Source organism: Lutjanus erythropterus, chromosome 6, assembly GCF_056507025.1.
Source record: "Lutjanus erythropterus isolate fLutEry1 chromosome 6, fLutEry1.hap2, whole genome shotgun sequence".
Classification (NCBI taxonomy): Eukaryota; Metazoa; Chordata; class Actinopteri; order Lutjaniformes; family Lutjanidae; genus Lutjanus; species Lutjanus erythropterus.
In genome coordinates, this window is record NC_139322.1 from 28,747,330 (window position 1) to 28,773,968 (window position 26,639).

Genomic DNA, 26,639 nt, shown 5'->3' on the forward strand with positions numbered 1-26,639 from the left:
TTCATCTTTATATTTAAACGACTGGACCCAGACAACTTTTTTGATAAATAAAGAATATAAATTTACTTTAAGTTTAGTTTTATAAGACATTACAAAATTACCCTTTAATTTAAATAAAACACAAATTAAACCTTAGAAAAATACAAATGTATCCCTTAGAAAATACCAGTAAACCAAATTACCTTGACCCAAATTAAAGTAAGCTAATCCTTCAATTACTGAAAATTACTCAATACTTAATGGCCTCATACCCAAATTATACCACAAAACTGCAGTATTAGGCTTACTTGTTACTTCCTGTTTACTACTATTCACTAGAACAGTTAGCTTCCAATCACGTGCAGACATTCACCCTTGTTAACAAATGTGGGCCCGCCCACACACACACAATAAAAAAAGTTGCAGGCCTGTGTGTCATCCTTGCGCTGCAGCTGGTTGAATCTTTATTCACGGAAGGAAAAGTAAAAGGAAACCTCACCCACAGTTTGGCGTTCAGGTCCAGTAGAGAAAGCTGGAAGTCCGAAAGATGGAAACCAGGCAGCAACGGTATAATGATAATAATGATAATTCTACAACTACTACTACTGCTACTACTACTAATAATGATAATATAAACTTTATTTATATAGCACTTGTCATACAAAACATGCAACTGAAAGTGCTTTACATATAAAAAGAATAAAATAAAAATCTGAGCATTTCAATGGCAAACAAAGCACTTTTATTAAGGGTGTGTATCTCACTGACTGAGACTGATTCGATAAGAATCTTGATACATGTTCAATGATACGATATATCTTAGATATTTTCAAATTGCCAATGGTTTGGTTCAGTTTGATTCAGCTCTGTCATGATATGATTTGATGCAGTACAAGACAATGCAATGTGTGAATCTTTACATTTTGAATCAATTAATGCTACATTTGTAGAGTGCTATTAGTCACAAAAAGAAGTTCTGATAGTTTTACTAAATCCAGTAACAGGAGAAACAGAGAGAAGGACACACTACAGTGGTGTTAACACCTTATTATGAGTCTCATGTGTAAATGAGATACTGTAGCCTAAATGAGAATCTGTGAGCTGCATTGATTTGTTTCCGAATCATGTTCAGTTTTTTACTAATACAGGCTGTCTGAACCGATGCACTCATATCTTACAAATTAAAGTCTGATGCATGAATTAATCGTTACACCCCTAACTTTTAGTGGCTGTTTGATGATCTTTGACGGGATGACGGTGGAGTTATGCCGCAGCTCTGGTTTGTTTCTTCTGACTGCATCGCTCTCCCTCAATACGGGACCAATCTCAAAATTTAGTCACTTAGACACAAAAACATAAGAAAATTTGGTCCAGGTTGAAAAAATACAAAATTACCCTTTAATATATCTAACTTGCAGACATTTTCCTTAAATCAGTCATAGAATAAATTGAACAGATTGAAATGGCTTCCTCTGCATGTTGTGCTTATCAGATCTTAACAGGAGAAGACTGGAACACAGTGATGTACGACGGCATCATGGCATACGGCGGTCCGGCCTCCTCTGGAATGGTGGTCTGCATTTACTTCATTATCCTCTTCATCTGTGGAAACTGTATCCTCCTACTGACTCGCTCACACACGTGCCATACATGAAGCACTGACAAAAACAACAGCAACACGTTTCCTTGCATAACTTGCATGTGTGATAAAGTTGTGTTTTGATATGGAGCAGGTTGTGGATATTCATGAAACCCAGGCGTTTTTCTTTTTTTTCATGTTGCTCAGTGTTATCTCCTTAAGTCACATGACCAGACATCCTGCTAAACGTCTTCTTGGCCATCGCTGTTGACAACCTGGCAGACGCTGAGAGCCTCAACACAGCACAGAAGGAGGAAGAAGAGGCCAAGAAGAGGAAGAACAGTGCCAAGTACAGCCTCAATATTACACATTTTAATTGTTTAATTGTTTTTGTAGACTTTTGTGACAAGCACGTTCTGTTCACAGAAAAAAAACAGCCCTCTGCCTTGCAATGTACTCCCTGTTTTATCTTTCCCAACAGAGAGCCGATCACAGATAAGAAGAGAGTGGAAATAATGGAAAGCAAGGATGGAGAGACCAAGGTAAAGCTTTCTTCATAAATCATGCAGTTTCGATTATAAGCAGAATGTATCTAATTTCAACCACTTTTGTTAAAATTTATATGGTATTCATTTTTATAATGCTAAACCTGATGACTGTGTGTAGATGCCAGTAGAGGTCTTGCTGGAGGATGACAAAGACTTGTATCCTGCCATCAACTCTCCAGGTAAAAGTGACTCGTCTTCACTGATCAGGACAACCCAAACCAATAATCCATCAGTTTATCTAATATCAAAGTTTTATGATTGACTGGAAGCTTCAACATTCAGAAAAATCAATGTTACAAAATATGAGGATGAGACAAAACATAACCTTGTACATTAACACTTCCCCAGATATTGAATATTAAGAAGATCTAAATAACTGGTTTTGTTACTTAGTGCCTGATGATGATGACAATAATGAAGACCTCCCAGAAGTCCCGTCAGGGCCCCGCCCACAGAGGCTATCCGACCTCACCATCAAAGAGAAGACACCGCCCATCCCATCGGGCAGCGCCTTCTTCATCTTCAGCAGCTCTAACCCGTGAGTTAGAATAACAAATAACACAAACAACTCTATAATCAGTAACAGCCGAGGCAGATAACTCAAATTAAAGATGTGTCTGAAAACCAGACTTGCTGTTCCACTCACTGTACAATCAACCTGTGCCTCTTCCTGTCTCCATTTTTTCTTCTCTGTTTTACTTTCTGCTGTAGGTTTCGTGTATTCTGTCATAAGCTGATCAACCATCAGATCTTCACCAACCTCATCCTGGTCTTCATCATGCTCAGCTCCGTCTCTCTGGCTGCTGAGGACCCTATACGCAACTTCTCTGCTCGCAATATCGTATGTACACGATAACTATGACTGTCGTCCTAAACACCTGACAAGGCGCTACCCCAGTGTATTTACTCATTGTATTGGGAGGATTTATTTGTCTCCAAGTAGCTGACAAACAGCCTTTTTCACAGAAGACACTTTGATATGTGACAATTGGAAAAGCACAGGTGTAAAACTTGTGGAAAACTTTGGCAAATGACAATCAGATAACATAAAGTTTTCACCTTCCTCAGCTGCATAGAAACAGTATGTGGGCAGCACTTTGATGCCGCATAGTTAGGTATATTTACTACCGGTAATACAGTATGTAAGACCAACATTAGTTTTTTGGTTAGAGTTTTTCTTCAAAGCCACAGCTCATTTTCTTTTTCCTATATCACTGCCACACAATACTGTACCAGAAACCCGCCTGTTTCTACAACAGCTATCAAATTCAGACTGGTACCTTCATTATGTTTTTAATTATTATTTTTCTGATGAATTCATTACTTAGGAATGATGTAATTTGTTGATTAGTTACTGACAATATTATTGTGGCACTAACTGTATGTAAAAGTTGTAACTTTTGTGAGTTACTCACTGACGTTAGGAAGATTCAGAGAGGTTTATTTCACTTTTAAAGGTCCAGTGTGTAGGAGTTACAGGGATTTCTTGTGAGAATATAGCAGAAATTAAATATAATGAATATATTTAATTATAAGTATATATTTCTATTAAATATGATCTTCATATGTTTTCAAATATGGATCACTGTGTTTTACCTTTGAATGAGCCCTTTATATCTACACAGGATGCTCTCTCTTCCATGGGGCAGCCATGTTGCACTGCCATGTTTCTACAGAAGCTTCCTGGTCCCCATAGATTCTCCTCCTCACTTAGAACAGGAGGTGAACGCTCACCAATTTATCATGTCAGTGTGTCAGTGGACCTACACACTGGTCCTTTAAATTTCAGTTCCTTAAGAACTTTGCTCAGCTGATGTTTTAAGGAAAAGTTCTGTACTTTTTATGTGTATGTCCTGACAAATCAGGGTGTGCTATACTGACCAAGAAAACTGAGTTTTCCTGCTCGTGCAGCCGTGCAGCAGTGCTTACAGCAGTGGTTCCCAAACTGGTGTAGAGGCACTGTGGGTGGGGGGTGAGAGAAAGCCAAACTTGAATGCATATGATTTGTGTAGGGAAATAAACAAACACAATTTGCTGATCCTATCTTGCTAACCTTTATTTCAATCTTCATTTTTTTTATCAATTGCTTTCCCATTTATTATTAATGTATTAACTAAATTATGGGGCAGGGGGAGGCATGAACTTTTTGGGCTTTTAAAGGGTGCATGCCAGAAAAAGTCTGGGAACCACTGGCTTACAGTAGGCATTGCTGCTGAGTTTGTGACTTCCACACCCATGTTCTTGTGTTACCGCCTCTCGCTATTACTTTGTTGGCCAGAACATAGTGTCGTTTGACAAAAACACTCATCTAGCATGTGGCCTTGATACACAGAGTTGGAGACTAGAAATTCTGGCTGAAAAAGCCTGTAGTTCTTCCTGCATCCAGTGACACAATGAATGATGCAGGAAGAACTACAGATTTTGTAGCTGAAGAACTCAGTTTTCTTAGTCAGTATAGAACACACTGAGGAATTAATTGCTTCAGTTGACTACACTTAACATCAACACTGACATCCACATGAAAACTTTCCCTTCAAACTTGGGGGTTTAATTTGGGCAACAATTAAAAATATCTCAATTTATGGATTAGAAACTTTTTCCTGGTGCAGCACTGTTTACACTGATAACAGTATGTTTACATTAAAACCTTGCCTCATGCAGCTTTAGTGTAAGAGAGGTTGTGTTTCATCTGTGTTTGACTCTTACTGTATCTGTATACTGTATGTTGCTGTGCTGTTATCCTGGAATGACTTGATGACTTGAACTTGTGCATTGCCTCTTGCAGATACTTGGTTATTTTGACTATGCTTTCACCGCAATCTTTACTGTTGAGATCCTGTTGAAGGTAAATGAGCTTTGTGCTGTGTTGTGCTGTGCTGGGTAGAGCTTCAGTAACCCTGCGTGCTTATGTCACTCTGATTGCCTCCTCAGATCCTAGGCTATGCAGACTATGTCTTCACTAGTATGTTTACATTTGAGATCCTTATAAAGGTAAACAATAACAACTATTGCGCTGCCTCTGCAACAACCCTCCACTTCCAAGCTTGCTGAACACGTCCTCTTTCCCCTCATTTTTTGTCTATAATTTTTGGTCAAAATGGCCGCCTGCTTGTCTTGTTGTCATGGCGCCAATCCGTCAACGTGGAGATCGTTTTCGTCAGATAATTTTTTGTCTGTCAGTCACTTTTCCATCACGGCCCACCTCCCCTCTTCATCCTCGACCAGTTTATGGACCAGTGGCTCTCCAGAGTACAACTTCTTGTTTTGCTGTTCCCAAATATGACAGTTGTTTTATTTTTAACCTCCCGAAGATTAAACAAAATATACTTAATAATTGGCACTCTGATTCTGGTGGCATTTTGAAACCACAATTTACATTTTTTGAATCTTTGTCAACACCATTGACTAATCCGTTCACATATTTTGAACATTTTTTGATTTTTAATTAGAGGGATCTTTGTTAAATTTTAAATATCCTGGACTGTGGAGAGATGAACTTGAACATATCCCACTGCCTGATTGCATTCTGTACACACAGATGTGCCCCCCTCCTTAATTTTTTCATGTCTGTTTTGCACGTCCAAAAAATGTGCTTGAAGAAATCCACAGAAATCAGGAACGATTGTATTATTTTTGCTGTTAGAATGAAATCCTCTGCCTTGCCCCTTTGCTCGCTGCATGCCTCCACCAGGTAAATCTCATGTATTATGGTTTAAGCCTAAAATTCAATCAGGACGAGATTAAAGGCCCTGTTTCATGGAAAGTGTCCCCTGACTTAATCTGGACCGGAAATGAGTGTAGTGGCTTTTGGATAATGTTCCCTATGTCGTGTCTGAACATTTTGCATTGTTTATGATCTGCCTGTACGTGTGTGTGTGTGTGTGTGTGCACACGTGCGTGTGTGTACCTGCAGTACTGCACATGTACAATATGCATCTCTGACCACAATATTTTTTAAGTGCTTTTAGGGTCTTTAAAGGGACAGTTCAGATTATTTGAAGAGGGAATGAATGAGGTACTTGCATAGTGCATTACCCTAACTCTAACCCCAGTTTGGAGGAACAGAGAGGAGTATCACCATGGAAACAAAATGTATTTTAAAGCGTCCATTGTATTTGTATTTGTATTTTAGTTGCATCATTGTACACAGAGCAATGTGACAGCATGACAGGCTGTAAACTTCACTCTAAATCATCACAAACACAAAGCTTACTGTGATTGAAGCGGGGTGACAGAAACAGAGCACAGGTGACACGCTGTAAGCCACTTCACCAGAGCGCACCAGCAGAATGCACAGGGCAGGTGATGCTTGCTTGTTTGCTTGTTTTTGTTTCTGACAGTGTCAGATTGATATTCTAAGTGTCTGACAACATTATGAAAAGGATCAGGACAGTGAGTATGACACACCAAACTCACCAGACTGCCTTTGTAAAACATCATCATCATCTTCAGCTTTGTTCATACTCAACAGAAACAAAACACAACTCGCTGGAAATATTTTTGGTCTGCTGATTTTATAAGTCATCTATAGGAGGACACACACTTTTGCTTTCTCTGACTGTGTAAAATCAGATGATGTGAGTCTTCCTGGTAAAACATACTCATGAATGCTGGTCCACCACAGTAAATATATATATAATTTACTGTGGTGGACTGAACTGAAAAAAAAACAAAAAAAACAAAAACGAATCATAGAATATTTGTATTAGACAGCCAAATCTGATCTGACTAAAAATATTTTAGGCAGGGACAGCCCTGTACAAGCTGTTGTATTGCTATCTCCAAAGCCACCAGACTCCTTTGGCAAAAACAATAATTTTTACCTGGCAGAACACAGGAGTTGCTGCTTTTCTGCTGCATTAATCTGTTAGTTAGCTAGTTCCGAACCCTTTAAAACATCAAATATACAAACTATGGAAGTACCTCATACAACCCCATTCAAAACACCTGAACCATCACTTTAAAGTTGCTCTTGTGAGTGTAAATCCAGGCTTACCTTGTCAATATTACCCAAAATATTTAACCAAATAGTGCTTGAAAGTGTTGTTACACCACATAAGAAGTACTAATCTGTTAATGTTTATGCTTCTAAATAACCTAATTATGTAACATAATTAACAAACCAGGTTAATTTCAATGCAGTACCATCAGCTGGAAAATCAAATTATGTTGTTTTTGCTGCACACAAAATTGATAGTTTAGAACTAACAGTAACAGATTGTGTAAATAGTGATAACAGTTATTAGAATCCCTTGTCAGCTGCCTGACATGAAGCTGTCCTCATGTGTGAGTTTGATGGTGAATCTGTCTTCTTTAGTCCTGACTCTTGTCTTCCCTCTGTCCAGATGACAGCGTTTGGAGCATTCCTTCATAAAGGAGCATTCTGTAGAAACTACTTCAACCTTTTAGACCTGCTGGTCGTCGGTGTGTCTCTGGTCTCCTTCGGCATTCAGTATGTATCGTTTATTCATTTTTTGACGTCTTTGTTGAAATGTAACAGGTGTTGTAATCACATAAATCATTCCTCTTTGCTCTGCAGGGCTTCAATGAATGCCTCTATAACAACATGTCCTTGAAATGCTCGACTGAATCCACTGATTTGTTTTATCTGTAGGTCTTCTGCAATCTCAGTGGTGAAGATTCTCCGTGTTTTGAGAGTCCTCCGTCCGCTCAGGGCCATAAACAGAGCAAAGGGACTAAAGGTCAGAATGGCAATAATGCATAATGCAGTCTGTATCTGTACATGCATGTCTATGTCTTACTATCTTGCTCATTTCAAATATTGTTATACTGAATACTGTGAACATTTGCACGTTCACTGGTAAATACTTTAAACGTTCCTACAAAAATTTGTTTACTTGATCGGGACAGTGTATGTTAATGAACATCAGTATAAAAATGCAAGATGTAAACATGCTGGATTTTACCAAAAATGTGAATTTACGTCTGTAGTCTCTCAGCAGGTAACAAAAACCAAAGACCTAACAAATGACAGTGTACAAGTGAACAAGACAAAATGCCAAGCTACAAGTGATTACAGTTTTGGTTCAATACAAGCCATTGTTTGAGATGTGTCTTTAAAGTGGTATATGTAGGGCACTCCTTTAATACAAGGAAATTACACTATTAACTTCCCTTTACTGACATCAACCTAGTCCAGATGTCGTGGTGCCTCACAGTCCCCTCTAGTGGTGAGTGGCCCTGGAGACACTGCCACTGTCAGCCTTGTACTTATAATTAGCATATCTGAAGTATTTAAAACTCTTAAAGCTCAAAAGATTATATATTTCCAGAATATTACAATGATGAAATCAGTTTTTTAAATAAACAATTTAATGGTGTTTTTGAGAAGTTATTCCATTGATTTGAGCGTTGTTACATTTATAAGTGACCAGTTAGTAAAAAAATATTCAACATATGTATTCATTTAAATAACATATTGTCATATTTATGTAATATTTTTAAGTACATGATGTTTTCTTTTCACTCTTTATGCTTCATGATGTACAGTGCTTGCTTTTTTTTTTTTATCTTCCTTTATATTTTATTATATTTACTGTTATGCACCCAAACAACAAGCAAATTCCTCCACATATGTGAAAACCTACTCTAGTTTTCCATGAGAATGTGTCCCCAAGAATAATTGTGTATGCATGTGCCTTATGATACAGTGCTGAGTATTTCTACTAACAGTGTATCACTATGTTTCCTTTGCAGCACGTGGTCCAGTGTGTGTTTGTGGCCATCAGGACCATCGGCAACATCATGATCGTCACCACGCTGCTGCAATTCATGTTCGCTTGTATCGGAGTGCAGCTCTTCAAGGTACAGTGAAGTGAGGGAAAGATAGATAAAGGGTAACATGGCCTCAAGCAAGTAGGTCTTCTGGTGTAAAACAACAAATATTTATAGAGAAGTAGGTTTTTCATTTTAAGTATCTTTATTATGAAGAATTGTATCATCATCATACATGGCAACCAGATAAATATGCAGTATGCTTCTCTTTTATTTTAAAGCAAACAAATACTGTTAAAAGAAGAAACAGTGCTCACATCAGAAGTGACTTTCTTTGTTGTTGTGTCCTTCAAAGGGGAAATTTTATCGCTGCACCGATGACGCCAAGTCCAGCCCCGAGGAGTGCAAGTGAGTTTTTGTTTATTCTTCATGGTTTCCAGCTTTGGACACAGGTCTAAATGACTGTTTGTGTATTTGCTTGTAAATACTGTCTATGTGGTGAATATTTCATCTTTAAATCACAGAGGAACCTACATTCTCTACAACAACGGAGACACAGCGCTGCCAATGGTGAAGGAGAGGATCTGGTACAACAGTGACTTCAACTTTGACAACGTCCTCATGGCCATGATGGCACTTTTTACAGTCTCCACCTTCGAAGGATGGCCCACGTAAGTACAGCTTTGCATCTGAGGTAGAAGGTTCAGATTTGAATATCTATGGAGGATAACGGCAGGACTCTGGATTTATATTATGTCTGATAATCATTTACCAGTATCTTTGCTTTCATTAAATTTTCAGGATATAAAAAAGTACAGAGATACAGCCCTCTTCAGGTCTATTATGTCTATAATGTGACTATTTTGTTAGTATGAAGTTAGACATGAATGTTGACCTGGGTGCGCAGTTGGTAGAGTATTCACCCATGTACTGATGCTGTGAGTCGTTTGACTCTTCAGCCCTTTGGTGCACATCATTTCCTGCTCTCTCTACTCCCTTTCCTGTCATATCTTCAGCTGTCCTGTGACTTAAAGGCATGAAAGCCCCCTCCCCCAAAAAAACATTTAAAGAAGTTGGACATAAGCATGCATTTGTATGCAAAATTTTATCTAGAATCTGAACAATGACCATATCTATCATGATATTACATGATAAGTTATTTTATTTTTTGTAATTATTTTTTACTTTTATATAAGGATTGCTACTGGCTGCTGCAAGTTTTTTGTTTTGCATTTTTACAAACATAATTTAAAGATTTAATGGCCAAAGACTATTCATGCCAATTTTTATACTTAGGTCATGGCTGGTTATTTTTAATCTATTTGAATGAAAAAGGAAAGCAGAAACACTTTAAATTAAAAGGAAAAATAGTTTTATATGAACAAAACAGCATTATTTTTCAAGTCGTCATTTTTTCTTTGGGTTTTAATATTGTATTGTAGACTTTTGGTTGTGGTATTATAGTACCTTGAATTTTTGGTCTGGTTAACATCACTAACTATTAGTCATTTAGACCCCAAAATATGTAAAAATATGACCCAGGTCTAAAAGTAGTGGAATTAGACTTTAATGTACACCATTTAGTATCTTTAAAGAAACAAAACTTTGCTGTTCATCATCTTGGTTTTTCTGTGTTTTGTGTGTCCCTGCAGGCTGCTTTACAAGGCCATTGATTCAAACAAAGAGAACATGGGTCCCATCTACAACTATCGCATCGAGATCTCCATCTTCTTCATCATCTACATCATCATCATCGCCTTCTTCATGATGAACATCTTTGTTGGTTTCGTCATCGTCACCTTTCAGGAGCAGGGGGAGAAGGAGTACAAGAACTGTGAGCTGGACAAGAACCAGGTAGGAGGGGACTTGCATTTGTGTGTTTGTGTATGAAAAAAACCACAACTGTTTAATAATGACATCGTAGAAATGCACATGTGCAAAGAGTGGTTGCATATCTTACAGAAGAAGACATGTTACACTCGTTCATGAGTCTGTTTGTTTCTCTATTTGCCCCCTCCTACCCTCACTACCACCATAGCGTCAGTGTGTGGAGTATGCTCTGAAAGCTCGTCCTCTGCGACGCTACATCCCTAAAAACCCCTACCAGTACAAGTTCTGGTATGTGGTCAACTCTACTGGCTTTGAGTATGTCATGTTTGTGCTCATCATCCTCAACACGCTGTGTCTGGCCATTCAGGTAAGTCGTCTTCATTCAGTTCTTTAGGTGAAATTGATATTAAGTAGTTATTGAATCTACCATCATCACACTGATGAGGATTAATGGCTGAGTCTTGCAATGTAAAACATGATTTTGTTTGAAGTTATCTAACTGCTGTACATATTTATATACTTTATATGCTCCCTATGGAAAACATATAGATAAATTGTATTAACTGGTGAGCTTTGTCTTCTCAGTGCAAGTGTCATTGCTATTTTCTGACTGATACAGTTGTCATTTTCATGCCCATGTTGTGTAGGTAGCAAATACTTGTGCCCATCTGTGCACCCATGGTCATGTTGGTCTTAAAATGGGGTGTGGTCAGGCTCATTGCTGGTGCATTGCTCGAGGCATCAAAACCAATTGTGTTATTGACCAGCAAAATCCTGGTCTATAAACAATGGTGCAGTATTTCCCTTCTAGGACACATTATTTACATAAATCGGCAGGTTTACAGTGTGAGGACACTCTGCTTCGAGGGCACTGCAGTTAATCCACAGGTCATAAAAATGGACAATATCAGATGGGTTGCAGGTGTGTGAAATAAGCTTCTACCCCCCATTTATGCATGAGGCACAGCAGCTCGAACTTCACTAGCTGCTTAAATTTGCCAGGATCATCAGGATAATAATACTGATAATAATTGTCCTTTGTTCTTCTAGACATCCAAAATGTCTCTCACACAGTTGCAGTTGTACAGTTTATAGTTTTGCTGCTTAATATTAACAATGTTTACTGCAGTGACATTATTGCATGCAAGAGAACTTTTAAAATGACTGAATGCAGCCACTGGATCTGTGAGATGTCTCACTATTTAATCCACCTGCAGCTCATCTGCTCTTGATTATAATGTTATTTTTTATGACCTGGCACATCTGATTAATTAAGAGACTAAATACAACCCCCAACCCCTATGAAACTTATATGAGTTGGGCAACCAGTGAAACTGGAATGGTGTAAGAATTGTAAAAACCTTACAAGATATTTGTAAGATGTAGCATAAATAATACTGTACATGTGCTATTAAGAAATGTTTGTGTCATATTTCTGATTCTTACCAGCACCATGGCCAGTCTCATCTGTTTAACTATGCCATGGACATCCTCAACATGGTCTTCACTGGGGTCTTCACAGTGGAGATGATCCTCAAACTCATTGCTTTCAAACCCAGAGTAAGTCTGCTCCTCTCCTCTCCTCTCCTCTCCTCTCCTCTCCTCTCCTCTCCTCTCCTCTCCTCTCCTCTCCTCTCCTCTCCTCTCCTCTCCTCTCCTCTCCTCTCCTCTCCTCTCCTCTCCTCTCCTCTCCTCTCCTCTCCTCTCCTCTCCTCTCCTCTCTTAAATATACTACCAGTTCCAGAGTTTTTCCTTGTAAATCTCCCTTTATATTTTATCTGAGAGTGCTGCCTTTTCCTTTTAACCCAGCCCTCATATACTCTTCCTGTCCCTCTTGCCTCCCCTCTTGGGCTCTTTGCCCACTGGCTTTGACTCCTCTTCCATTTGTTTCTCATTGTTCACCCTCCATCACACCTCACCGTAACCTCTCTACCTCTTATACTTCCCTGCACCCCCCTCCTTTCCTGCCCCCCCCCCCTCCTGCTGGCTGCGCATGCTGCCACATTCAGGGCTATGTCGGGGACGCCTGGAACGTCTTCGACGCTCTGGTGGTGATTGGCAGTGTAGTCGACATCATACTCAGCCAGGTAGAAAGACGTCAGTATGTACAACTCTGTCATTCCCTCTTCCTGCTGCGGCTACTCCTGTTTTTTCCTTCCTTCACATCTTTCCTGCTTCCCATCTTTCCTCTTTTAATTTTGTGTTTTTAGGCTTGAGCCATTTTCTGCTCATGAATCAAGCCTGTTGAATCTGTTGTTAACTTAGTGGCTGATGAGCACCATAGACCAAATATAGTACGTGCTGAATTGCTGGAAAAATGTCCATCAGGTACCTTGATCTGTAGCTAAACAGTGTTGAATGCCAACATATACATTACAAACTGATTAGATCTTGTGAAATAGTTTATTCTTAAGTCTATGGTGGTCATTCACTTCAGCCTGCCACTGCACCAGTGAGAGTAAAAAATAACTTTCAAAATGGAGGATTTATGACAAACAGTTAATTTATAATATGGAGTAGCTAACTTTCAAATGACTAAATTAAACAAGTTAGACCTCTCACAGACTCAGTGGCAGGGACAATTTTACTTTCAACCTCACTCTCTTATATCAAATCACAACTTTTTGATGTTCTCCTCTTTCTATCTTTCATAATTCTCTTCTTTTCTGTTACCTCTTCCTTCTCTTTCCTGCTCTGCTGTCTCTCTCTTCCCTCTTTTCTGTGTGTCCTTGTTGCTTGTGCTTGCAGAACTATTTTGCTGATGCATGGAACACGTTTGATGCCTTAATTGTTGTGGGTAGCGTGGTTGACATTGCCATCACTGAGATCAATGTAAGTAGTCATGTATCACACATACACGCCTATCTCACTGTGACGCTTCCAGCCAGACAGCCTTGATCCAGGGTTGCATTACAGATCACAACTTCCTTTTTTATGCGTAAATTAATGTTCTCCACAATCCCAGTGACAAAAGCAACCCAGCATAAAAACATAGTTTCATGATTCGGTAAAATTGTGAAGACAAAGATAATTAAAGATAACAATTATGTTTGACATTAGCTTTTAAATAAATGTTTGATTTTAACAGCTTTATTTTGCAAACAGTTATGCTAAGAAATCAAGACAAAAAGATGGAGGGAGACTTTAACGTGTGTGTAGATATTTAATGGTCAGTCCCCTGTGAAAAACTAAAGGTTTTGACCTAAAGGTTTGACCATACAGTACACTGGATCTACAGTATTTGGATACACGTCTCTTGGTTACATTTATCAACTACAAAGAATATTTTAGAATATTAACATTTAAGTGCAACATTTAATATTAATATTTGCTTGCCCTTTCAACCTTTTCTTCTTTTTTTTTACAATTAATTGATAAAATGGTTTATAAAAAGCATCCTAATTGTTTTTGAATGCAGCTCAGTTATCATTTAAACATTTTGGATATGATCATTTTGTGCCAAAATTTGCTTGTAACTTCTTTGACTCTGCTTTACTGCTATTTCAAGGCCACTCTGTATCCTGGTTTGCAGCTGTTGTTAACACTGACTATATGAAGATGTTTGTTTGTCCTGTCAGTCTCCTCTTTAGACTGAAAGACTTCAGTAAAGAACAAACTATATCCCATAATTGATCAAACTCTAGCACTTGGTATACTGTGCAAAATAAAGATTTGGCTCACAGAAAGCCAGGATATTACCTGTGTGGCAGAGCAACAGGTAAATACACTTTAAGAGCGTGTCAGTACTTGCTGAATATATGCTGTACAGTTCTGCAACATAACCAACTAATACAGAGTCAGTTCAGAGTGTGTTATTCAGAACCATTCAGACAATTCAAAACACAGTGTGTTTGGAGCGGGTCGATTGCTTGGTTCCCGGAAGTGGTGCTTGCAGCAGTTGTCAAGAACTGCTCGTCTGATTGACCTCACACTCTGAACTGCTCTCCCTTGGGTCCTCAGCAATACACTCACCAAATGTGACGTCAGATGAACAGTTCTCAAAATATGCAAAGGACAGTCATAAACATGTGCAAACAGACGGACAGAGATTCCTTCCTTTATATTTAGACGATGCTAGTACAGCACCACCGATGAGCCAAATGGCATCAAATTAGTCATGGTCACTCAGACATCATACCTACACATGTCCACCAAATGTGGTTGCAATAGCACGATGCGGTCAGGAGATATTCTCTGAATTATAACCCTATTGTATATAGACAGTAATAACGATAAAACAAAAGAGACAGTCAGATTCAGACTTACAACTGAAAATCCTTCACAGAGCTTTTATCATTCCCTCCAGACTGGGTTGTGGACAAGTGAGAACTTTGATTGATGCTGTGGCACTGCCCTGCTGTCCAGTCCTTTGTGACATGAGAGATTCCTTTGATTTTTGTAGCAATGAATATAAATCTCTCTCCTTGTCCTGCTGTTTTCTTGCTAGGTTATAGATCTGCACAGCTAAGTTTAGACAAGGCAGGAAATATAGTAGGCCTGCTGTTTTGTTGTTGTTGTTGAAAGGGAAGGTTTGGGAGCCAAAACGTTCCTCAATAGAAACATGATTACTTAAGTTTAAAAATCTTAATGATATGGAGCTTATATGATCAACGATTCCAAATACTCTTCTGTCGTTGTTGTTTTTGTTGCTGTTATCTGTTTCCATTTTGTACGTCTCTTGTATAAATGCATGCAATATCAGCATTTCCCTTTAAGAAGGTGCTTTTACTGTATTGTAAGTGTCAACAAGTTAACTGCAGTATATAATATTTTGATAACAGACACATTTTTCCTCAGCCTTGAGTGCTTGCATTTCATGTCTGGTATTACTGCTGAGAATATGTAGTGAAGCTTTTGCATGACAGGCTTAATGCTTTACGATGCTGAAGATATTGTGGTCTGAACTTTACTGCTGTGTTGTTTTTTTTATAAGTGAAGGTGCTTCTGAGTGTGTTTACTGTAATTACTTGTTGAATAAATCAAAGGTAATGATGATATGTGATGTTTGCTGCAGCACTGACTCGTGAACGGTTTGGTGCTGTACAGCTGGTTTGTGTAACTCGGATTAACCTTAGGCTTTTGGTTTCAAGTCGGCAGCCATTCCTGTCGTCAAGGTGATAGTGGAACCAGGGGTAAGAAGAAGAAGCCCCTCCTTTTTCATTACATCTCCTCACCCTTCTGTGATCATGCAAAAGTCAAAGCATCAAGATCTTTCCGTTGCCACTCTATGTCGCTCACTTACTGATGAAAACATTGAGATGCTTCTGGTCTCATTTATTCACTGAAGTGTGATCACTTGTGATTGAGCTCTCAATGTTTGTCGAAGTCTTGTTTTGAATCCACTTTTGTCGCATTCTCGCTCTGGTTTCATGGATCAGCTGACTGTTGAGACCTTGTCCTGCATGGCATGACACAGAGGAACAGATAACTCTGAATGGTCTAATTTCTTCACATCACCATAGCTTGCCCAAGTGTTTGCAATCAGATTACCATCATCGTATGTATAGGACGCACTGTTTTGAGTTTTCCTGTTGAGAGTCTTGTGTGATTGTACTGCAACAAGACAGTAAAAGATCCATCTTGATGTTTGTATCAGTTGTAAAAATCAGTGACAGTTTGTATTTTGTTTTTTGTTTTGCCTTTGGACTGCAGATTGTGTCTGTTACCTGTTTTTGAATCAGTCATCCAGAGTTAAATGTACTGTATGTGTAAGTCCTCCAGGTCTGCTCATGGCATGGTGTTCAAGACACACTGCATGCACGTTGATTGTTGTCATTCCAGAGATGCATAGAGGTCACAAGGTTTCACAGAGGTTTCAGAATGATTTTTATCCACGTTTCACGTTGCTTGTTAGCTGATATGACTTTGATGATTGAAAGTGTGCATGTGTGATTGACTGCATGATTGAATAATCAGTGCAGACTTTTTTCACTCTGTGTTTGTTTGTTACACTCTGTTATTTATCTCACCCCCTAATCACTCTCCACATCCTCCACTTCAGAACACGGAGGACAGTGCTCGCATCTCGATCACCTTCTTCCGCCTGTTCAGAGTGATGCGATTGGTTAAACTGCTAAGCAGGGGAGAGGGCATCAGGACTCTGCTGTGGACCTTCATCAAGTCCTTCCAGGTGAGACTGAAATATATGTAGCCAGTAAACATCCTTCTTGAATCTGCAGTACATACATAAGTACATGAAAAATGGTCAAACTACAATAGTTCAGTACATTTAATTTAATTACCTACATATACAAAGCAGAGAAGACAGCCACAGGCTATTTTGCTTCCTTCAAAAGTATTATTTCACTTTGCAGTCTGATTTTATCACAGCCAAAACCAGGGACACTTCTGGGGACAGCTCCAGCTGGGGACAGGCCACTAAAAATAGGAACGTCTGGTCATCTTTATCAAAAGGTGTTCCAGTGTTTTAGTGTTAAGTAACAGTGTCCCACCCTTTTCTTTGATTCTCTTTTTTTCCCACCAGGCTCTTCCCTATGTTGCTCTCCTGATAGCCATGCTGTTCTTCATCTATGCTGTGATTGGGATGCAGGTAATGTGGTTCATATCCTTGAAAATCACCTAAACAAAATATGGCAGGAAACTGGGCATGTGTTGCCTTCTGTGACTGTTTTCATCATGTTACACCTAATTTCCTAAAATCCTCAGTTTATTTTTGTCTTGTCCACAGTTTGACATTTCCCTCTCTGGTTTTAGGTGTTTGGGAAAATAGCCATGGTGGATGGAACACAAATCAACCGTAACAACAACTTTCAAACCTTTCCTCAAGCTGTCCTGATGCTCTTCAGGTGACTTTGTTGCTTCAGTTGTTGGTAACAAGCCTTCAGTAGTCATCATTGAAATTCTCCTCATGTGTTAATGTTGTTCTTTTTCTCACACCTTGTCAGGTGTGCCACAGGTGAGGCCTGGCAGGAGATCATGCTGGCCTGTCTGCCGGGGAAACTGTGTGATTCGGAGTCGGACTACAACCCCGGGGAGGAGAGAACCTGCGGCAGCGGCTTTGCCATCATCTACTTCATCAGCTTTTACATGCTCTGTGCTTTCCTGGTAGTCTTCAGACATTTCACTCTGCTCCCAGGCAGTAAAATGTTTCAGCACAGATCTGAGCAGGCACATTCCTGTATACATAAAGTATGACAAAAATATGTTATATGTCTTTACTTCAGATCATCAACCTATTCGTAGCTGTCATCATGGATAACTTTGACTATCTGACCCGTGATTGGTCCATTCTTGGGCCACATCACCTGGATGAGTTTAAAAGGATCTGGTCCGAATACGATCCTGAAGCCAAGTGAGTACTCACAAACCAACAAAAAAGAGAAATACAAACAAAAATTATTTTTTCCTGGTATTTATCTTGCAGTACAATACCAAAAAGTCACCATCAAAATATCTTGTGTTAAATAACAAATCTGATGTGCACAGCATTTTTTTGTTTATATAAAATTTGTTTACCTGAAAGCGCTTCTGCTTTTTTTTCTTTAATAAAATGAATTAAACATAGACAGAAACGTGCAAAAAATGGCGTAACTTGTCCTAGACAACGAAGGTTTGAATTATGTACGTAAAATTGCCAAACAAAAACGATGCAGTCAGTAGCAGTCCTTTTATGAAAGATAAAATTTATCAAATAAGATTAAAATAACGACACTAGGTATTGTCCAGTGGTACTGCTAGTCTTCCATTGAAGCTCAAAGCTGCCATTTAATTACAACTTTGACTGACCCTATCATCAAATTTTGACGTATAGTGACAGAACGCCCCCAAAGGCCGTACAGTGTGTCGGCCGAGCCACCGGTGTTGTCATCAACAGAGTTTGTGCCTTTGATGGATTGGGAGTAAGCTGAGCTACCTGCTGATATTTTTACCTCCTACCAATTACAAGTGATGGGAGAGTGTTAGTTTTGACTTTGTTTAAGAGCGATAAAGTTCTTGTGGTGTTTTAGTTTATACAGCATTGTTCATTGTTGTGGTTGTAACTGACTGGTAATGCTGGAGTTTGGGCAGTAGATGGTGATGCTGTGTTTCAGTGTTGATGCATGTTGACAGTGTCTGATGTCACTTCATGGATATTAAACATATTAAATGAACTTACTCTGAACTACACCTGGCTTAATGTTCTGGCTGGAATAGCTGTGGTAAAATATTATAGGTCTAATTTACATGTTTAATTTTGGTTATTGAACCGAAGGCGGTGCACTGATAATATTGTGGCTTTACTTAAACAGCAGAAGTTACAGTAACCGTGGAGTCTAGTTTTTGTGCCACATGGGATGCATGTTTAATCTGGTTGCTGAGTGACATAAATGAAGATCTGATAGTGATGCTGCAGTTGCTGGCACAGTGCACTGTGGTGTGCGTCTGTGCTGTGGTTTTTAAAGATCGACTGTCTTGATAGTGCTTATGCAGTAGTGGCTTTATCGTGGTATTGGATTTATTTTTACATCCCCTGTATCCTGTGTATTTGTGTCAGTACACGTAGGGTGGTGATTGTTTCATAACAGCCATAATAATGGGTGCAGGGGGGTCTGAGGGTTCTCCCTTTAATAAAAAAAATCATGCATTTCTGTAACACCTGCCGCAAATATTAGCCTAAAAGCCATATATTCTGACCCTCTAGGGGAGCATGCCAAGTATGTTACAGTTAAATGAATCAGACTGGTGCACACTGAGAGCAAAATTAAGAGGCTAGGTCAATAAGGACATTTTTTATCTTGCAAACTAAGATTTCACAAACTTTTTTTATGTCAAGAACCCACACAATAGTTACACTTTTATACTTAGAGAGAAATTTAGAGATAATAAAGTCTTCATAGTTAATTGTCAAACTAGGACCGCTCTAAATCACAGTCAATCAAAACAGCCAGCCTATTTCTTCCCTTGTTGTTCCAAATCCAAAAGATGTGATAAAGGTTAAAATATGAAATTCCACCTTTTGCTGCGAACCCCCAGTAACCCACTCACTGACCCATGCTTGTTCTCAGACCCCAGTTTGAAAACCACTGTTGTAAACACATCGGTTGCGTACCGTGATACCCTTGATGACTCTCTGAAGGGCACTAACTGATTATCTGTTAACTATCTGTCTGTGCTCGTTGGTACGATGCCTTGTGTTTGACTGTCTGTTGTTGTCAGGGGCAGGATAAAGCACCTCGATGTGGTGACTCTGCTGAGGAGAATCCAGCCTCCACTGGGCTTTGGCAAACTCTGCCCTCATAGAGTTGCCTGTAAGGTGGGTCTCCATCACTAGACGACACACTCACACTGGCACAGAAAGACAGAAATGCATGACCACTGTTGTGAATGCTGAGGGTGACAAAAATACATGAATGCTTTAGTACATACACATAAATTCATAGCTTTAATAATACTAATTCACATTTGATGCATCTCTATTAATCTGTACTTTTAATTTTGTTGCAGCGTCTGGTGGCGATGAACATGCCCCTGAACAGTGACGGGACTGTCATGTTTAATGCCACCTTGTTTGCTCTGGTCCGCACTGCTCTCAAGATAAAGACTGAGGGTGAGTCTCCACCTTCAAACCATCAGAGATATGCTAAATTTTTGCTGATGTTCTTGTGGATTGTTGCTATTTCATTGAGTTTTGTGAAGCTGTGCATTCCATACAGTGGAAAAGGATTTGTCTTAAGTCCATGAGGTAAGAACATGGACCATAAGTGAATAACTGAGCCAGAATGTCTTGTTGTATGCACTGGAGCTTCCAGTCAAAACTACTTGAGTGGTCAGCCCACAGAAACCACTGGAGGATTGCTGTTTCTGGTATTTGGCCAGTAAAATCACCCATTATTCATAGTGATTCCAGAGTTCCAGAGGCTTTAACATGTTGCCAAACAAGCAGGTACCAGGAGTCGGCAAGTACCTTTGACCACGGCCAGTTTTTTCAGAGTTGTTGACTCGAGGGCCAACACTGCACAGGTGGTGTGGAAAAGCAGGCCTACACATCTACTGTTTATTGATATTTATTGATATGTCGAGTGATCTTCTCATGAGGATGCGGTATTAAATGTTACGAGGTCATATTGGGATCATGAAGTCGTGTGTCATGTAACACCGTGTCTACACAGGAGGAGTCCTAGCTGTCCTATATATGCAACACAGCATTGACAGGACAGTTCAGACTGTCATAACAGCATGATATTTCATGCTCACTGTCCTGTTTAGGTTAAGATTAAGGGTATATTATTTAGGGTATTGTGTGCTGAATACAATTTTATTAAATCAGCTTAATACACCAACATATTCATCAGTGCACCTGGTAACGAAAGTAACCTCACCCATACAGTATATGTTCAGCCTTTTCTGCCATTTCAAAGGTAACCTGGAGCAAGCCAACGAGGAGCTTAGAGCTGTGATCAAGAAGATCTGGAAGAGGACGAGCATGAAGCTGCTGGACCAAGTGGTGCCCCCTGCAGGCGGTCAGTGTTCATTACACACACAGAAACAGTAGGCAACACTACATAAACAGTCATCATCATTTGCTTGGCAGCGTCATTCACAGTTCAAACAGTATCGTCACCGTTTCCCTCTCTTCCCTTGTACCATTCTTCCACTGGCTTGATTTGAATATTTGTATTTTCCCAGAAATTAATCATGGAAACCCTACATGGATATTTGAAAGGCCACAGCTTCCAGCTGACTCGAATAGTCTTAATATTATGGACAATTTATTTACATCTGTTAGTGCAGATTTGCATTGACAGAGAACAACAGACGGTCACAGTGGAGGCATTTCTATGTTTGTGTATAAATAGAAGGAGGAAGGATGCACCAGGCATGCATTTGAATATTCCCTTAATTTGAATTAAAAAGGGAAGTCAGTGACATTTATACAATTCATCCTTCGCAGAATTATGTTCACACTTATGTTCATGATGCAATTGCCACTTCTTTTTTTCCCTCTACGTACTGTGCATTAACAGTGAATCACGCTCTATACTTCATTCAAAATACACTTTGGGTGCGATGGAATAATTCAGGTTTCAGAGAGGGAAGGGTGCTCCACTCAAAACCTGTCTTTTGCGTATCAAACACTGATGTTAGGCTTGAAATTAAGCTGTTAGTTGTTGATTATTTTCTTCCATACAGAGAAAGATGCTATGGCCATGTTGAGTTAAAGCTAAAAAGCAACAATAAAAACGCTTGTCCTATGTAATATATATTTTTGAGTTGCGTACTTGTATTACCCCAAATATTTCAAACAATTATTTAATACAGATAATTCTGTTATTTATTCAAGGTAACAATCGCTAGCTGCTAGTTGCTATAACCTCTGGAAAAACATGGGATACATTCGATATACGACAGAAAAAGGAAGTCTGCGAATGTGGCTTAATGAAACGTGAATAAAACCTTAATAACATCAACATTATTTCTCCAGAATCACATCAAATAAATTTTGATGGTTGTTGATGGTCAACGATGATATCAACTCTCATGATCCCATGCTACGTCACGACATAATAAAACTACGTCCTTGTTATTGTTTTAATGTGTGAGAGAGCAGCAGAATTTCTATATTGTGTGTTTAATGTCATTGACAAGTTTTCACAGCAGAGAAAATGTTTCGAAGCACCCACTGAAATCCTTTGACCTATTCCTGCCACACAATCCTGTTTTCTGCTGTCCATCCATACACTCAGTGTTTTCTAACCAAATAGAAAATCTCCAACACACCTGATTCAAATGATCAGATCGTCATCAAGGCTCTGCAGAAGCCTGATAACAACCTGGGCCCCGTTTCCCAGAGCCTTCGTAGCGCTACGTGCGTCGTAAGTTGTATTTTAAGGTCTCCCTTAAGGTTACGGGCTGTTTCCCAGAGTTGGGACAACTTTAAGGGAGACCTTAAAATACAACTTATGACGCACGTAGCGCTACGAAGGCTCTGGGAAACGGGGCCCTGATCATTTGAATCAGGTGTGTTGGAGCGGGGAAACACATAAACATGCAGGACAGTGTGCCTTGAGGACCAGGGTTGGGAAACACTGCTCTAGGCAAATCAAAACTTGAAATTTTCCATCTTCCTGCTAGGAAAAGTACAGTGGAATGTGGCTCACAGTCAGAGGTCCCCCTTGTAAACATGGGACAAATCCATCTGTCTTGACTTCATGAGGAAGCAGTTGTCTGAAGTCACCATCAACTAAAGGACAACATAAAGTATATTTTGATGCATTTGAAGGCAGTAGTAGTTGTATTAGGCTAGCAAATGGAATATTTAGATACATTTCCAATAATTTCTAACGTAAAATGAAAGTTATAAATGCGTCTGTTACCTCACACAACATTTTTCCCCCTCTGTTTCATCTACATATGCAAGGAGGCTGCACTGCTTGTATGTGCACTTGCCAAAGAAGCATCAGTTTGTTATGGACAACTATTTTTGTTTGTTTACATGTGGTGTTGTTTCTCTGGAATAATTGGAATAAGGAAGTTGCAAATTTCAACAGGAAAATTCCATCCTCTGACTTCAGTGCAGTGTAAGTCATGACAGTGAGTCAGCATGAAGAATATCAGGACCCTAAACGTAACTCAGCCACAATTATTTTTTTTTATCATTTACTCCTTTTTTTTTTTTACTGCTAGTGAAATGTCTTCTCTACTTCTCTACTACTACTTTGATAATTTTTAAGATGATAAACTCGGTGAACATTGGAATCCATTAAAACCTTGAATTCCGGCTGACAGCAGTGAAAAAGCTACTTATAAGTATTATAAAACATTATAAAGGTCACTGTTTAAGTCTGTGTAATTTAATGTAATTTAGTATACAAAAGATAAAGTTTTGGGAGGTGTATCACTTTAAGACAGGTGTAGAGGGTTAATCCATCAGAGGCCTTCAGCTTCCTGTTTTTGCTTTTCAGAAGAAGCGAGGCCCACTCCTTGACCACAACCAAAAAAACCAGATACACAAGGGAAATGAACCTTTGACTTTTACCACGTTTAGTTTACAGGAACTGTAGTTATCGCTGTCATCCTGTCACAGTTTAACTGCTGTCTCTGTCATCCCACAGTATTTTATCATTAATCTCACTGTCGCTGCCTCTGCACTCTCTCCTCCTCTAGCAGATTAGACCAGAAAACAAAAAAGCTGAAATTAAATGCTAATATTTTTTTTTTGTCTATGTCAAGCCTATGCACATATGCAAAATTAGTCTTAGAATCATGATTACCCTCAACAGACACCTACTGGTTGTTAGTTGTAGAAACTCTTGATGTAAAATTTGGTATAATTGGTATAAATGAAGTTTTGTCATTGAATTTGGGTATGGATATGTCAAGCTAAATAACAGAATGAATTCATTCATGGCAGCTCTCTAACATTTCTGTCAACAGTTAAAAAAAATACATTTTTAGATTGCAGAATGATGAGTGGTTTTTAAGTGACTTTAATCATTTGTCAACATACAGCCACATCAGTGTTTGTTTAAAGTACTTTATATACTCATAGGTTAAAATTAGGCCTTGTAATACAGCATAATGTATTTTTTGCTAAATCAATCTTAAAGGAGAATCCTGTAATATATGAAAAAAAGTCTGGCTGGCAGAAAAGCAGACAGTCACTTAACCCAAACTCTAGAGTGACAGTCCAACTGACAGTTATAAAAAGTTGATCAGTTTAAAGTATAGAACTTATTGATGCTTGTTATTGCCAAATTACAATGTTGCGCTCCTGCAGTGTCCTTGCCGCCTTCCTGAGAATCCCCAAGTCTGGGGAGGAAGGTGTGGGGGGCCAACTCACTTTAACCTTAGATTGTATATTATATAGGATTTCTGCCCATTTACCATACCGTCGATGGCTCCAACTCGCTATTTGGACTGCTATACTAATTTACACTCAGTTGTTAGATACTGTTCCTTAAAGCATACTGCTAAATGTAACTCAAAGAACACATTTTTTTTTGCCAGTTTTGGTAATTTGACAGGTTAGTGGTTCTCACATCACAGTCAGTCAAAACAAATGTAACATCTGCTCCTGCAATATCAGCCAAATATGACAGATTTATCTGTGTGATCTGCCAGTATTTGTATTATCTGTTGTTTATAGTTAAGACGAGAAAGATAAGAGTCTACTTGCCCACAATTCATCTGAAACATGCAGTCATGCAGACATCAAAATGTCATTATGAGATATGTGACTTTCACCATCTTGCATCATTATTTTGCAATAATGATATGCTCTTTGTACATTATCCTGCTTATTACATGACTACTTACTTAAAAAAAAATCCATACTCTGACACAAAATATTAATTTAAAAATGATGTCATTGATTTAAGAATAATTCAGTGGTTTGAACAATAATATTAACTATTAATAATGTTAACTTCCACATCTGTAACTCTTTCTAACCACAAAACTGCATGTAGGTAAGTCATTTGTTGGCATTGCTGCGGATTATGTCACTCTACAAAGAATTATTGACAATAGACACACCCTTGTTTTTTGAATGACACTGTTTCACCTAATTCCCAAATAGTCATGAATGTTTCTTCAGTCTAGCATGTACATACAACACCCTCTATTTGTGTCTGTGTAGTTTGTCTGTCTTTGCTCACCATGCTTCAGCTCTGCTGTGTTTTAGAACTTAATTCAACTGCATGTCTTTGCGCATTAGTTTGCTAACCCCTCTTCTTATTTGTTTTTTTTTCATCTTTTCTGCTGAGCCTCTCTCTTCCACAGCTTCCTCTGCTTTCAGTACAGAGCTGCTCAGTCAGTCGCTGGCCTTCTTCTCTTCTCTTTCTGCCGTCCTGAGCTCTCTGGAGCAGTTCTGTTTTAGTCTGGTGACATGAAACAACTGATACCTCTTTGTTAGATATTTCATCAGGCTTTGCACAGAAAGAGAACCTGCTGCCGCCACAAATACACTCAATGGCCACTTTATTAGGTATACCTGTACAATCAAATGAAATCAATACATCTAACCTGCCATAAAATCTTCAAATGTTTTTTAACACTGTCATGGAGGAGTTAAATAAGTTATATGTCTTAGCAGTGAGGTCATAGTTAGTGGTAGCGCTGTTGTACTGGACTGCATTATATTCAGAGGTTCCTCTGATACTCTGCTTCCGTCATGGATGTAAATAGGGAGCACAAATAATTACACAGAAGCACCCCTCAGTACAATATTGTTTTTACTACCACTAATAATGATCTTTATTACTTTTCAAAATCCATGTTACATAAAATAAAACAGACAGGTCATAAAATCATCAGGTTTTAAAAGAAAAGAGCTAAAAACAATTTGGTGTATAAAGACCGAGGCAATGTAAAAAGCCCAGTGCAGTGTAGTGAAGAACAATACCACCTGTATGACCCTGATAATGAATGTATGATTAAATAATGACTTAGCTCATTTCTGACAACAAAAACTGAATATTATACACTTTGTGAAGATAGATGTTTGTGGCAGACTTGCAATTCACTGTACAGGTGTACCTAATAAAGTGGCCTCTGAGTTCATACTACACATTAACCTGCACACGCCAAGTTGACATTATAGAGAAATGAACATCATGTCAGCTCAATTATTTTCTTTTAAGTGACAAACTGGGACGAATCACTTGCTTCAAAACATATCAGTTAATTCGGCAGCTCTGTGAGATGTTCTCTGCACGTCATGTAGAAGGTGGTAAACAGCAAATTCTTCTTTAGATCAGATTTAGTGATCTTGAATATGCTTTTTGGTCACAGGTTTTCTTTCTGAACAGAGCCTGTCATAGTTTCTCTCTAGCTGAGTCGGGTGATGTAGTGAACTGTATCAGCTGCTTTAAGACGTTTTGCTGCTGGATGAAATGATTCTTCCACCACCTTTACTCGATTCCTCAGAAGTTAAATTAAGTGGTGTTGAAAAAATTTCCTACACACCATGATGCAGCTTCTTTTTTCCTCTAGTTTCTCTTCCCTGTCTGCTTAAGCAAACACTTATC

The 26,639-nt window shown here is 38.8% G+C and overlaps 1 protein-coding gene across 1 annotated transcript in view; it reads left to right on the top strand.

The window, feature by feature from the left end:
• Window positions 1-26,639, top strand: part of cacna1db (calcium channel, voltage-dependent, L type, alpha 1D subunit, b) — a 123,450-nt gene that overhangs the window by 77,878 nt on the left and 18,933 nt on the right. Inside the window, exons 15-39 of the mRNA XM_084719873.1 lie at window positions 1,472-1,592; window positions 1,793-1,907; window positions 2,040-2,100; window positions 2,225-2,285; window positions 2,500-2,644; window positions 2,818-2,947; window positions 4,892-4,951; window positions 7,452-7,558; window positions 7,721-7,808; window positions 8,824-8,931; window positions 9,197-9,249; window positions 9,366-9,512; window positions 10,494-10,695; window positions 10,880-11,038; window positions 12,121-12,231; window positions 12,681-12,758; window positions 13,420-13,503; window positions 16,673-16,801; window positions 17,156-17,221; window positions 17,386-17,477; window positions 17,577-17,736; window positions 17,856-17,983; window positions 19,828-19,924; window positions 20,116-20,218; window positions 21,030-21,131. Of these exons, the coding sequence (XP_084575999.1) occupies window positions 1,472-1,592; window positions 1,793-1,907; window positions 2,040-2,100; window positions 2,225-2,285; window positions 2,500-2,644; window positions 2,818-2,947; window positions 4,892-4,951; window positions 7,452-7,558; window positions 7,721-7,808; window positions 8,824-8,931; window positions 9,197-9,249; window positions 9,366-9,512; window positions 10,494-10,695; window positions 10,880-11,038; window positions 12,121-12,231; window positions 12,681-12,758; window positions 13,420-13,503; window positions 16,673-16,801; window positions 17,156-17,221; window positions 17,386-17,477; window positions 17,577-17,736; window positions 17,856-17,983; window positions 19,828-19,924; window positions 20,116-20,218; window positions 21,030-21,131 (2,707 nt within the window). The remainder of the gene's footprint in view (window positions 1-1,471; window positions 1,593-1,792; window positions 1,908-2,039; window positions 2,101-2,224; window positions 2,286-2,499; window positions 2,645-2,817; window positions 2,948-4,891; window positions 4,952-7,451; window positions 7,559-7,720; window positions 7,809-8,823; window positions 8,932-9,196; window positions 9,250-9,365; window positions 9,513-10,493; window positions 10,696-10,879; window positions 11,039-12,120; window positions 12,232-12,680; window positions 12,759-13,419; window positions 13,504-16,672; window positions 16,802-17,155; window positions 17,222-17,385; window positions 17,478-17,576; window positions 17,737-17,855; window positions 17,984-19,827; window positions 19,925-20,115; window positions 20,219-21,029; window positions 21,132-26,639) is intronic.